Consider the following 13,839-nt stretch of genomic DNA (forward strand, 5'->3'; position numbering starts at 1 on the left):
CACATACCCTGCCCAGTCAGGTCTAAAATTACCACATTAAGAATTTTCTCACTTGCCTCTCTCCTAAGGCTAAGGGAAAACAGCTCTGCACATGCAGGACTGATTTGATTACCTCAATCTTTTCTTGGGAATAACGTATGTCATGGCAATGTCAGACAACTATTGTTTTCTTTGTTCTGTTCAGAGGGAGGAAATAATAGGTGTCAGGAAAGCAGTACAACCATGTGTCATAGTAATAAAAGTAGCATATTAATGAGCATCCATAAACCATTATAATTAATGCAAGGGAATGGATATTGCCTACTTAAACTCCGCAAGCATCCTTGCAGCTCCACACCCAGCTGCCATTTTATTCCATCCCAGGGCTTTCTGCTCACAGTACCTTGTTTGCATAACCATCAGAGACTGAAATTATGTGCTGAAGGGAATGGGTGGATATATTTTAATACTACTTGTAATGGTTGAGAAGAACCATCCAGTCTGTTCATCAGTGGCAGGAAAGGCATCCTCTAATCCTATGTGAGGCATATACACATTATACCCTTGAGGCTAAAGCATAATTAACAGGCTATGGAGAAAGATGGCTAAGATGGATATGCACAAGGTATGGACTAGTACTGTTTTTACTTTTTTAAATAACGAAGGTAGATTTGTGAAGTTTACATCACCTTAAATTTTCAAGCCCTACTCTATATGCCTGCATGTCATGTAGCCATCAAATAAATAGTCCAGTTTGATGTTAAGCTTCAAATAACCAACCTGACAATTCCCATTTTTAGGTGCACGTCTGAAAATAGAGAGAAAACTGCAAGTACCATCAAGGTGACACACTAGAATGCTCGAGTATTTATTAGCAGAATAATAACATAAGTCACACAGCTCTGCCCCTTCAGGAATAACTTAAAAAAAAAAAGTAAATAAATATAAATATAAGAAAAAAAAACAACACCCTCCTCATTTCTGTGATTTATGAATGGCTCATTTCCACTCTTGGATGACTGAATTTTAAATCATGTTGAAAAGTGAGACCTCTTCAATTCCCACATCCTCTTGGTTTACTTTAACTTCTAATTCTCACTGCACATAATGTGTTCTAAGCCATTTTAATTCACATTCTTCTTGTATCTCATGTACCAAATTCACCCAATAACTCATTTTGATGGTGCAATCTTCAAAGCACCTTTTGTGTTTTTTTTTCAGTAGGTTCTGGAAAAGATTCTTTTTCACTGCAACATTTCTTTCAGGTAACATTCACAGTATACTGTTAAAGTTTGCCATTCGTCTTGTACTTAGCATATGCTCACTTAGCGCAGCAACATCTATTACTTTTATTGCTGTACACTTTAGATAAGAACTTTACACAACACACTCAGGAGCCTCAACCTGTCAGCATGTTGCAGAGGCTAAAACATCAGCACCACTGTGAAAAAGCTGCAAAATGGAGAATCTTTTGGGGTAGAAATATGCAAGTTATACCATTAAAGAGCCTACACAGTTTTTCTGTTTCCAGTACTCAAGAAATAAAATGCAATCTCCAAAATTATTAGGTAGTTGAGGGGAGGTGCAATTCCCCCTTGCCCCTCTGGCTCTTATTCTGACCTTTTGCCACTCCTCTGAAACTCTACAAGCTCGTGTAGAGTAGTAGCTTCACACAACTGTGAAAATCCAACCAAATTTGGCTACATCATCTCAGTTTGCATACATTTATCACAGCCATCGAATGCCCTTCCAGCATTCACTACCTTTCACAGCAGTGCAGCAGCCAGAGTAAGACAGAAGGCAATAGAGGACGAAGACACAGAGGGAAAGTACAGCTGGGAAACATTAAGAGAATGGAGTTGCAGAGAGAAGTGAGCTGCCACGTCCGCCAACACGAATAGAAACCCACATCCTCCTCCAATGGAAGAACACAGAGAGAAAATCCTTCTCCCTAAGTCATGGAGAAATTTTAAATGAGAAAGAATTACAGGCCCTTACTACCAACTTGGATTTAAACCACCAAACCGCAGCCTCCATTACACTGTTATCTGAGAGCTAATATCAAGTCTGCTAAAGTACATCATCACTCCATTTCAATCATCTGATAAAAACAATATAGAATGGTTTCCGAAGGAGCTCAGAGCATCCTACATTCAGCATAAACACGGGACAGCGGCTAACAGAAATAGGGAAACACCATGAAAAAGAATAAACACTGAATGTGTCCTTTCAGGACTTCATCAGTTTCACCTACTGGTGGTCAGTACTGTGCACGCTGAATGAGACACAGGGTCAGCTATTACCTTTGTCACGTTTGATAAACCACAGGTTTCTTTTATCTTGATGTACCGTACTGTGGAAAAGTACTGAAGAGTACTGAGGCTGAAAGAAGCTTTGTGGCTGGAGTCCATTCCTTTACTATGGCAACTAACAGACTTACAAGGCTCCTTTCAAAACCTCAGTGACCATCTTGTGCAACTAAAAAAATACATAAATAAATGAATAACATATTTATGTAAACAGACTTCAACCTGGTAACATCAAAGACTGTCTTAATATTATTTAATGCAAATACTGAATTTTCAAATCACTCCTGGAACAATTCAAAAGGCAAAGGACAAGATGAGGATGTAGAAAGGACCCAACAAGAATATCTTGCAAAACAATGTTCCTACATAACCCAGCTTAGCGCCCAAGAATTCATAGAGAACATTGCCATTAACTTCTGTAAATAGTTCCAATTATTTTGCACATACTGTACAACGTGTTGATCCTACAGTGAACCAACATTAACCAAAGAAATTGGAGACAAGAAGCAAATGAGTCCAGAAGAGAACCTCCTTTTTATAATGTAAATCTAGAACCCCTCACAAATACTCAAGCATAGGTCACAGCTGAAGCCTTTGGATGTACACATGCAAGCAAATAAAGCTTATTTCACTTCCACATCACTACGACATTCATACAGATAACTATAGCTGCTCTGGACTGGACCACTTACTCAGCAAACATAAATCAGCGTTATACTGTTTTTACATGGGCTGTAAATCCAGAGCAGTGAGACAATCTGTGACAGCAGAGAGATCAGGATCTGGACTCTGACAGGCCACATTAATCATGGTTTTTAAATGGCCTATGTCCATAACTGATGTGCATTCTAAATCATCTTGAATAGTCCCCCACGCAGAACAGGATCTCATCAGCAGGATATATTTTGCCCTTGGAAGGGCTGCAACACTGGACTGTGTAATGGTAAATATGTATAGCTCTTCATATGAAAATAATTACATCTGAATTTCACATGACAAAATCTAGATGACGATGTTTTAAAGACAATTTTCCTTAATCATCTTAATGTCATCAAGATTGTTTTAAATCGTTACTAAAACCAAAGCAACAACATTAAAACTGAAGTAACTTAAACAGTATGTGGCTAAAGCACCGTGTTAAATTAATTATATAACCATAAGAAATATAACATACTGATAACTGTCTAATCAAGAACAAAGCCATAAAGATTCTTACACTGACAATTCAATTTTTTTTTTCACTTTTATTAAAGTGAATGCAGGACTACAAGAAATGTAGTAGCTCAGATCGTATTGTTTTAATTCTGAGCCCAGCCACACTACCTTTAGAATGAATAATCTACAAGAATTCTGATATCAGTGTATATCTTTTTGAGTATGCTTGCAAAAATATTAAATCAGTTCTAGAATGTCTAGAATGTTTCAACCTGTTTTCAGTCTAGAATGTTCCAACCACAAGTCGACTACCCAGGGTATCATACTTCCTATGGTACCTTTCCCAGGTAAAACCAAAATACACGTGAATGCATCTATTCGCTTTTATAGTGATTTATTCACTAGGTGCTAGGTAAAAACAACAATAGAAAGCTCAATATGGTGAAGAACAGAGATCAAAATGTCCAAACAAGTCCAAATTATCATATTATTTTATGCAACTTGCGTATTTAACAACAAAACAGCAATTAAAGAAATAAGCTATATCAACCACTTAAATCCTTACAACCACAAAAATTGGAGGCTGAGGGGAAAGACTTTTTCATTCCATTCTACTGTTTCACCTAATTCCTAACATACTCCAGTGCTCCATAAAGGCTTTCAACTCCACATCCGACAAACACACAGAACATGTAAATCTAGTGTTGTAGTTAAGATGTCTCACAGTGATCAGATATGCTTTTACAAAATGATATTAGCATATCAAACAGTCTCACATTGCTGGCATTTAATCTTAGTATTACTGACGTCAACGTAAGAGGGATGCAAGAAAAGAAGTAGAAAATGCAGCACAGGAATAACCAATAAGACTAGTGTTCTTTTCTTCAGCTCTCATTATTCTTGAGCATTTCTCATAACAAGGGATGAGTATTTGTCTTTAGCTGTCTGTTTACTACACTGTCAATACAACATCTACACACTAGAAGGTATACAGTTTCTTTCAATTGCACCTTATTTCAGGTTATTAAGTATAGTTCAGGCTAAGACTTACTCAAAAAATTCCTGCTTGGAAACAAAGGAGAAAACTGAAATAAAGGATAGCACTCAGGCTGCCATTTGTTTAAAAAAGACATGTCCACACAATTGTAATTTGTGATTAAGACAGTGAAAAATAGTCCAAATTATTGATTCACATCTGACAAAATTAATTGTCAAGTCTGTGAATCACTCCAGTCATCGGTAAATATTTTGAATGCATTGAGAATAAAGACTCCATATTATCATTCCCATTGCCCTAGAAAAGAAATCATCATTCATTCACAATCTGGACATTGTTCCATACCAGAGTCCAGGTAAGATGTTCATAAGGTAACCAATAATTCCTTAAGTAACAACCACACTACAAAACTTAACTTTCAAGGTAAATATATATAAGAAACTGCAGTACTATTAAGACACTAATCTGGACTTTAAGATTAAACCAGAAAAACTGAGACTATCTCACTTCAAAATTACAACTGCCTTCTTTAAGACCATATACTGAGTTGCAATCCCCATCCCCTGAGAGCTTTCTGAGAAACACTGCAGGAAAAAGAAACAAACCTATTTCATACTTTCAGAAATAAACGATTCTTCGACATGGAAACTAATTAGAATAAACACAGTTTTGATTTTTATGCCACAATGTCTGATGTCTTTCTTCCCAGGTATTAGTCATATTGCACACACTTGCATTAATGTTTATGACTGTAACTAAATCCACCTCATTTAATCACTGTAATAAATCTACATCCCAGTAGAAACCTCCAAATGAGGTATTAATAGTGCACCACATAAACCTGTTAGGCAGACTATGCAAGTAAAACATAGAAATAAAATGAAAAATATTCATGCTTGTTTAAGTGTTAGACTTTGGGTCTGCACAAGTGAGACAGACAAAAAAAAAGAGGACTAGCCAACACATCTTGAGAAGGAGAAAGTCTCCTGTTTTACCATCTGAGTATTCTAAAAAGGGCCACTACTATGGTTCGATGGCAGAAGTTACCTTATAAATCCTTTCTTATTCTGGGCCCGGTTCTGTATCAAATTTGCTAACAGTGATGGTAGTTACAGCAGCACAGTCCCTTGTCATTTCATCTCAACTCAGCCTCACTCCTTTACTGATCAGAATATCACTATCTTTCTGAGGTGCTAAAGCACATTTCTTACAGGAAATAGAGAAAATATCTACATCCATAGGAAATAAGTCCTGTTTCTCCCTACTCTTATATACAGTCTCACTGCCTACGTTTTTGTACCTCCGCATTTATGAAGATTTTCTTATGGTCACCTCTACTTCTTTCTCCATTTTTATGTCACTTAAACTCTAATTGTATCTACTTTAGTGAAGAAGAGCATTTGGTCTTCGACCATGCCCTTTTCCACTACTTCTCCTCATGACTGTTTCCATACCTACTTTGACACAATCCAGTCCTTAATTATATAGTCCAGTCTACCACATGTACAGAAAAGCAAAAGAAAATCTTACACACTAAATTTATTTTTCTGCTTGAGAAAGACAGCATCCAGGTTATGATTATCCTGACATTAAAGTCAGTCCTTCTCTCTGATCATAAAATTATTATTCTACTTATAGTATTCCTGGACAATATTAATAAGATTTCTTACAGAACTGTAGAGATGTTACTCCAGTAGGAGTTGAAAAAAATCTTTTGTGCATGTAAACATCAATAGCATGTAAATATAAAACACTTCTAGCTGACTTAAGGAGAACGTTTGCTAGCTTCAGTTTGTATTATGTTGAACTTATTACCTTGGTTTGTATGTACTTCTTTTCCAATTTATACTGCCTGAAGGCAAAAGCTTCAGAATTGCTAAAAGATGACCTAAGCTATTTATATTTGTCCTGACAAGTGCACAACTCTTTTCCTGTGCCGAGCCTCGAACTTGTGCAAGCAAACCAAAGTGTGTAGTAACTGCTCATTCTGATTTTATTTCTGATTTATTTTTTTCAGCAAGATTACATGTCACCACTAATGGACAAAATGTGAATACCTTTCAAATTAGCCACCTAAACTCTAAAAGCCTGAAGTGACCATAGAACCACAGGCTGAGAAGCTCAGAGCACTTCTTGACATTGCATGTTGTACTACTTGCTAAAATGCTACAGCATTCTAGTATCATCTGCCTTGCAGTGATAACTATTCCACGTTGCAACAGACAATTCTCAGCCCTAATGAATACAGTAATTATTAGAGTGCAAGATGCTTTCCTACCATCTCCAGTTTTCCCCAGTTCACAATTCCTAGTCAGAATGTAAGAGTTCACTTTGTAGCCTCTATTTCCACATGCATTTATCTCAAACAGGTAATCAAGGACATTCACTTGCAATTCAAGACATATTAAATACATATGTCTAACCACAACTCAGCTTTCAACACATTTTGAAAATGAAAACATCTCTGCATTTCTCAAGTGTACTTTCATTACCAGAATATTAAGTTACTTCAACGTTACTAGACTAATAAATATGCAATGGGAGTTTGGCTTTGAGTTTTTGGCACATTTAACCCAACATCAGATGCCCAAAGATCATCAGTGTGAAAAGATGGTTTGTATGAGTTAATCCAAGCATTCCTGCTTCAAAGAAATACCACTGAGGATTTACACTGTATTAGCATCAGAAGAAAGAAAAGCAAAAACACAGTGAAACACAGACAGGCTGTTCACAGAGATTTCCCTGAAACTCTTTGCCTGTGCTGTAATTTATATCCACTGTAATCTAGTAAATCACACTAGAATGAGTTTCTCTCCCAGTTATCACCTCCTGAACTTCCGTACGGACAGGAGGTTTAACTTGGTCACCATTTTCATAATGTTTCTGCGATGCTTCTTAAAACACTACAAACCATTTAACAGTTTGGAATGTAGCATTACTCTTGTGCAGATGAATAAAGCTAAATCAAAAAGCAATCAGAGGGCATATGCTAATTCAGTGGCTGACAGGCCAATCTTAGTGAAGAACTTTAGCTTGAAACAAGAATGATATCAGTCCTATTCCTTTAAATAATTCCTTGGAAGTCCATAGCAGACTATTTTCTCAGTTTCAATAGCTATAATTTCAAAACAATATGTTAGTTTTCAGTTATTGCAATTCAGTTTAGTAAGGCAGAAATCATGCAACCCCAGAGAAGGAAAAAACAGCTTTTTATGCAACGAGATAATTCATAAATACATAAGAGGTAGAACTGAGTAGGTACACCTTCATGACAGAGCCCTCACTAAACCAACTGGTTAACAGAGTCACACCCCTGCCTTTAAATATATCACTGCTTGTCCTCCACAGAAATAGAAAGCCTTCCTAAAAAGCTGATCTACCACTTGATAGAAAGCATAGCTAACTCCAAATATTTCTTGCTTACATAAGAGAGAAAGCTTCAAATTAGGTGTTTGAATATAAAGAACAAAAAAAAACCAACTGCTCTGATGTGACAGTAGGCACAGTGCAGAAATACAATGGTAGAATAAGAGATGATTATCGTAATTTTAAAGGCATCTGATTAAACTTTAAAGACTAAGTGTGACAGCACACATTAATAAACAATTAATATCACTTAAAAGCAGAAAGATATCTAGCCCAAGTGACAGTATACAATGACAGTAAGTCCTTTTCTCCTAGCTTTCCAGAAATAATTCCTTCTTGCTGAGAGAAGTTATGCACAAATCAATTCCCATCATCTCTATGAGCATTCCAGCTGCCAGATGACAGATCTCACAGTGAATTATTGACGGAATCCAGGCATCATCACAAGTTAACAGAATGTGGGTGACTGACAGAAAATATTAATAGAGCATGCCACTTTCACAATGCTTCTAGAATAACAGACTTACCTCGGCAGATGGTCCCATTCCCCACATATCCAGGTTTGCAGGTGCAGCTATGTCCCCTGACAGTGTTGGTACAGATTGCATTCTCATCACAGTTGTGCTGCCCACTGCCACACTCATCATGCTCTACAAGGCAAGAAAAGAACAGTGGGCTTTTCAGCTTGAAGATGTGGCATCTTAAAACCAATCCCACATAACAAGGGTGCCACAGCAGCTGATTATTGGTAGCTTGGTCTGGGAGTCAGAAATGGGTTTGCTTTAATTACAAGCAATTATTATTATTATTATTATTATATAATTGTTATTATTATGTACGGTGATTGTTAAGGTTCAAAAACAGGAAAAAAGAAACAGTGAGGAGGCAAAGTATTGCTAAGACAAAAACCTATGGAGAAGGCTAACTTAGAATAATGTGAAGACTAACCCCTGTGTCATTGTTTATCACCAACAGAAATAAGCATAAATATAGGACAAGTGAACTCAGGAGAGGAGATCCTATCAATATTCTTGATACAACAAAGAAACACAGTTCTGTTTTCACAGCCACTTGCTCCAATATATACTGAGTAGGATCTTTGCTTAATAAAGTGTAATAATGTTTTCTCTTTTTAGAGAAATGTTCCTACCACTGGATCCCAAAGAAACTCCCATATTTTGCTTTCATCATAGCAATTCTAACTGCTGTTGCTGGGCCTAATTCACTGCAGTTCCTGCATTTTACTCTCCTGATGAATTTTAGTCTAGTAAAGCATCACTTAGAAGTGGCGAACAACTTGACCCTGAAGTTTCTCGCTTCGTCCTCCAATTACTAGAGGCTTCCCGTAAGCAGTTGGAATGCAGAAAGAAAACCCAAAGGCTTTAACACTTTTCTGCTGGTGGACTTAAAGTTTTGTTCAATGGAATCAAGAAAATGCACCGATATTTCTGAGAACCATGCAAAAGTTTTCAATATTGGACTTAAACAAAACTCAGTGTTTGGCATCCTTCTTGGTAGTCTTCATTCACACAAATAGAGTAACCAGACTATCACCCTCATACTCAGAGGTATAGTCGGGTTCCAGAGGTCTTCTGGAACGAAAGATAAACTTTGGTAATACTAGCTAATAAGGAGTGCTCAAAGGACTACAGGCTCAATTCAGCCTTCTATAAACTACAGAGAGGTGGTGCCTATAAAAACATTCATTGTTACATACTCAGAAGAGCCTCTCCATTGACAACAGGACCACAGGCTTTGGCAGGCTGAAGTTTGGCCTTTCCTTACCCATGCATTTATACAGGATGACAACCAATTTCAAGATAACTCAAAACACACATAAATTTGAGTGGTAGATTCCAAGGAACTCTTCAAACCAATATTTCTGGGATAGCTTTAATAGATGTTTGCAGAACATTTGTCTGATGTTTTCTCTTTTTCTAATGCATTTGACAGCTAAATGGTATCAATTGCCATCATTTTCCTCTAATGAGCATCAAAGCAAGACATCATTTGCTCCCTCTCTTTGCTTTCAGTAAGAAACTCTCATATGCACACACTCAAACATGTCTGGCTTTTGCTGATAACTTCAGGTCTACATTCATACTTGTTAGTTTATGTTGATCTCCAGCTCAGCTTTGTAATTGACTTTAGCTCCTTTCCAATTTTCAGATGCCTTAGATATTCAGAATGTTAGGCTTCCTCAAGGGCTGCTTGTTCTCTCCTTCTTCCTACTCTGGTCTCATGGTGCTCAGATGGCTGCATCAGATGCAAAGATCATCAAGCCGCCCTGAAAGGAAGTACTTCATGGGCAAGTGAAACAATGATACTTCCTTTCTTTTAAAAAGAAAAGCCTTCTCCAGGCTTTCTCCCTCCTCTTGCTACTTCTATTTATTATTAGATTGCAAGGTGTATTGTGTTGTATTCAATCTACAATGTGAGGGCGTTTGTCATAGGCCCATGTACACATATGATTCCTACTCAAATAATTGCCAGAATTAGTTGATTATCTTCTCAGCACTTCAAATGTGAACAACACATTCCCAATGGTAACCTTTGTGTTTTGCCAGAACACAAAAGAGGTTATACTCTGCTATACCTTTCTAGGACTATTAACAGTGTAAATCATTCTATTCACCTCTCCTGCAGATGTAGAGATCCTGGCAATGTTATTTAGAACTGACTAAACTGAGGTCAGTTTTCTAAGCAGACAAAAGCTTAAAGAATTAGCAACTAAGTTTGGAAAGCGGACCCTGGAAATCTGCCCTTAGCATAAGAAATACAGAGAGAATCTCCCCTACACAAGGAATCCCTAGATTTCTTATCAGCAGTTTGGCCACAATCATGGGAACTTTAAATGAAATTTTCCCTGGTGTAGAGATGTCTATAGAACATGATGCTACAGTGCTAATAGGAATGAGAAAGCTTTGATTTTCTGTCAACTTACAAAATTCTTTTATTCCAAGTGGGACAAGTCCTTAAGAGTCAGTCAGTAGGGAGTTATTTTTGGTTTCATTCTCCCTCACTCTCTTGGTATCCATAGTGGGAAGTGCGGGTTGAAGGTCAGCTCATGTTTTGTTTAAACTCAAAAGAGATTACAAGTAATTTGCAAAGAACATCACTTTCACACATCACTTTCCAAAGTCTCCCATTCAAGAGCTGATCAGGGAGAACGTATTTTTGCTTTAATGTTATGGTTTAAACTACTTAAATAGATAACAAAGGCTGATAGAGCTGGTAGGCTTACTGAGAAGGATGCTACTGTAGCAACTGCTAATTTACCTTCTGCTTAATATTACTTTCCTTCAAACAGAAAGAAGGTATGAAAGAAGACACTGTGTCTCAAGCATATCCTCGCTTCCCATCCACCTGGCTACAACCACAGCTACACAAGCCACACATTTAAGCCTGGTATTCTTTTTTTTGGGTAAAGACTTGGCTAAATTTCCCACAGCTTTTGTGGACTTTTCCAACATCTTCAAAAGTTCCTACTTTAAACACACCAGTTTAGAAGCAATGACTAAAAAGCTCATTCCTTCCCCAGGCTTTCTCTGAGCATAGTCATTTGTCTCCAAAAGCACCTGAAAGACCACTGGTAAGAAATTAATCATCTTTTCCACAATAATCTGTCTGCTGCCTTTGTTCCATGACCACAGAATCAGGACAGGTATTAAGTGTGAGTACACCCCATGCATACGTTAAGCAATGCTTGTCTTGAAGAGTATCTTTAAAACTATCTAAAGAAAACATATATTGGGTGAAAAAAGGAGGAACAACGCGGGAAAAAACAAACAAACAAAAAGAAAAACACCACCATTAGGAAGTTAACCCTGGTTATCTACTTGCCTCAGGCAACCTGAAATTGCTTCTGCTTCAGTTTAAGTCCACTATGAATCTGGGGACACTGACGCTTATATACAGTTAGTGCTGCATGATAGCGCATACACAGTGGTTAAAGATAAGTACTGTAGTTATCTTTGCTTTGTTCACAGGCAACCTAATAAAATAAGCTTATCTTGATGAACGGAATACCCAAGAGCAGTCTGACAGAATTTGTTTCGATATTACATGACCTTACAAAGGTAACAATCACATAAAAAACAAAGTTAATTCCCCAGAAAGTAGTTTCCAGCAGACAGTTGCATATCTTGTTTTAGGGAATAGCAATGCATCCTATAAACTGCAAAAAACACCTTCAGGTCTGGTCTACTGGCACTAGGGCACACACAACTCCTTTCTCCTCAATCCCCAAAGAAACTAGGTAGGGTAAGAATAAGTAGCAATGGGAAAACAGACTCTTTCCTGTTAAAGCCTCAGTAACACAGATACATAGGAGACAGCTAAAATAAGCACAATTACCCAACTGCCACAGAGAGAGTTGGGACCACATTGCATCCCCCTGTACTCAGGCATGTGGGCAAGTCCCTGCTGAAGCAAGCAGCACACCACTCCAACATCTGCAACCAGTGTTTATTATACCAGCATGCAAAAGGCAAGGGGTAACTAATTCCTGAGCAAGACTGAAAATACAACCAAACTCTGCATCAGTCCACAAAGTATTTGCTATCAAAGATCACCTCTTGTAATAGCTGCATTACCTTCAGCCACAGCAGACTGATCGGTCGTGATGCATTTCAGCTAGGAAGCCGCTTCCTTAACAGACCTTCAGCTTTCTTGAAAACACAGGTATGTATTGACGCAAATAAAGGTAAAGCACCTACAGTTTGTTTTCCTGCAAAATAGTCTGTACACACATTTCTTTAGCCTGATCTTACTGAAGAAACACATCGCTATTCTCTTTAGCATTACTTCAAAAACAGCTCTCTGTTCTGGGCTGCAGTGAAGTAGAAGAATGCAATGGGGCACATGCTGGGGAGGCAGAGTACTACACAAAGATTTGGGACGCCTGAGGTACTGTATTCTGTAGAAAGCCATCCAAACCACACTGCAAAATTGTATGTAGAGTAAAAACTGTCACACTAAAATAATTCAGAGCACATACAGAGGAAAAATAAGAGTCAGCATGCATTTGTAAATACAGATGCATGTTAATTTCTAAATAAACAGCTACAGGTAAATACCGTCTATCTCCATTTGTGTGCACATGAAATGCAGTGTTTGTGAAAGGCTTCAGGCAGCTACAATATCCAGCATCAGAACTGTCAGTAGTTAAAAATGGATTATACCCTGTGCCATACTCTTGAAGTTTGGAATATTATAAATGTCATCCCCTTTTTTACTGAAAAGATATTTGCAATAAATTATTTTTTATATAATTACACAAGAGGAAGATAACATCTGTGTGTATGTTTTATGAAGAGTACTTCACAATTCTTAGGATACTTCTGTTTTCCCTTGTTGAAAGAGACGCTACCAGTAGGCTTACTGGGTTTGTATGGACCCTAATGGTAGACTTTCATTCAGCTTCCTCTTTTTTCTCTCTGTATATTCTTGAGGGAAAAAAATCAAGTAGTTGAGTTGTTAAACTATTTGTCCAAAATCTTAAACAGAAAATTAGAACCGCCATTTGAAAATATATAGACACAGCAAAGCTAAGCGCCTTTTAGTCAAGAGTCACAGGTAATTGTAACAACAGGATAGCTTTCCCCTACAGAGTTCAAAAGCCTATTCTAAAAAGGATATTTGATTTAGGATTTATTTTTTTCCACAAGTGTGTTGACCTTTCTATCTTTTCTTTATTATTATTAGATAAGAATGTTCCTCTAAAAAGGACAGGCACTGGAATGCAATTACTGGAGACACATCCCATAGAATGGTCCTTCACCATAGCTGCTTTCAATTCTCATTACAAGAAAAGGCCCCAATTTAAACTGCCTTAGAAGATGGGAACAATTTTATTATTGTAAGGATTTCCTTCCACTAGTTACCCAAAGCCTTCACGCTTAATAGAAAACATTCATCGTTGGAAAACTTTGTGAAAAGATTCTGACTATTTCTATTTATTCTTACTTTTACAACATTGAAAGGAAATCAATGTTGATCTCTAAATTGAGAGAGGACAACTGCTTCTGGGGT

The 13,839-nt window shown here is 37.4% G+C and overlaps 1 protein-coding gene across 3 annotated transcripts in view; it reads right to left on the bottom strand.

Moving 5' to 3' along the window:
- NELL1 (neural EGFL like 1) overlaps window positions 1-13,839 on the bottom strand; it is a 254,069-nt gene that overhangs the window by 90,361 nt on the left and 149,869 nt on the right. For all 3 annotated transcript variants that reach the window (XM_072337622.1, XM_072337621.1, XM_072337620.1), the window contains exon 14: window positions 8,334-8,456. In XM_072337622.1, the coding sequence (XP_072193723.1) occupies window positions 8,334-8,456 (123 nt within the window). The remainder of the gene's footprint in view (window positions 1-8,333; window positions 8,457-13,839) is intronic.

The sequence above is a fragment of the Excalfactoria chinensis genome, chromosome 5 (genome assembly GCF_039878825.1).
Source record: "Excalfactoria chinensis isolate bCotChi1 chromosome 5, bCotChi1.hap2, whole genome shotgun sequence".
In the NCBI taxonomy this organism is placed as follows: Eukaryota; Metazoa; Chordata; class Aves; order Galliformes; family Phasianidae; genus Excalfactoria; species Excalfactoria chinensis.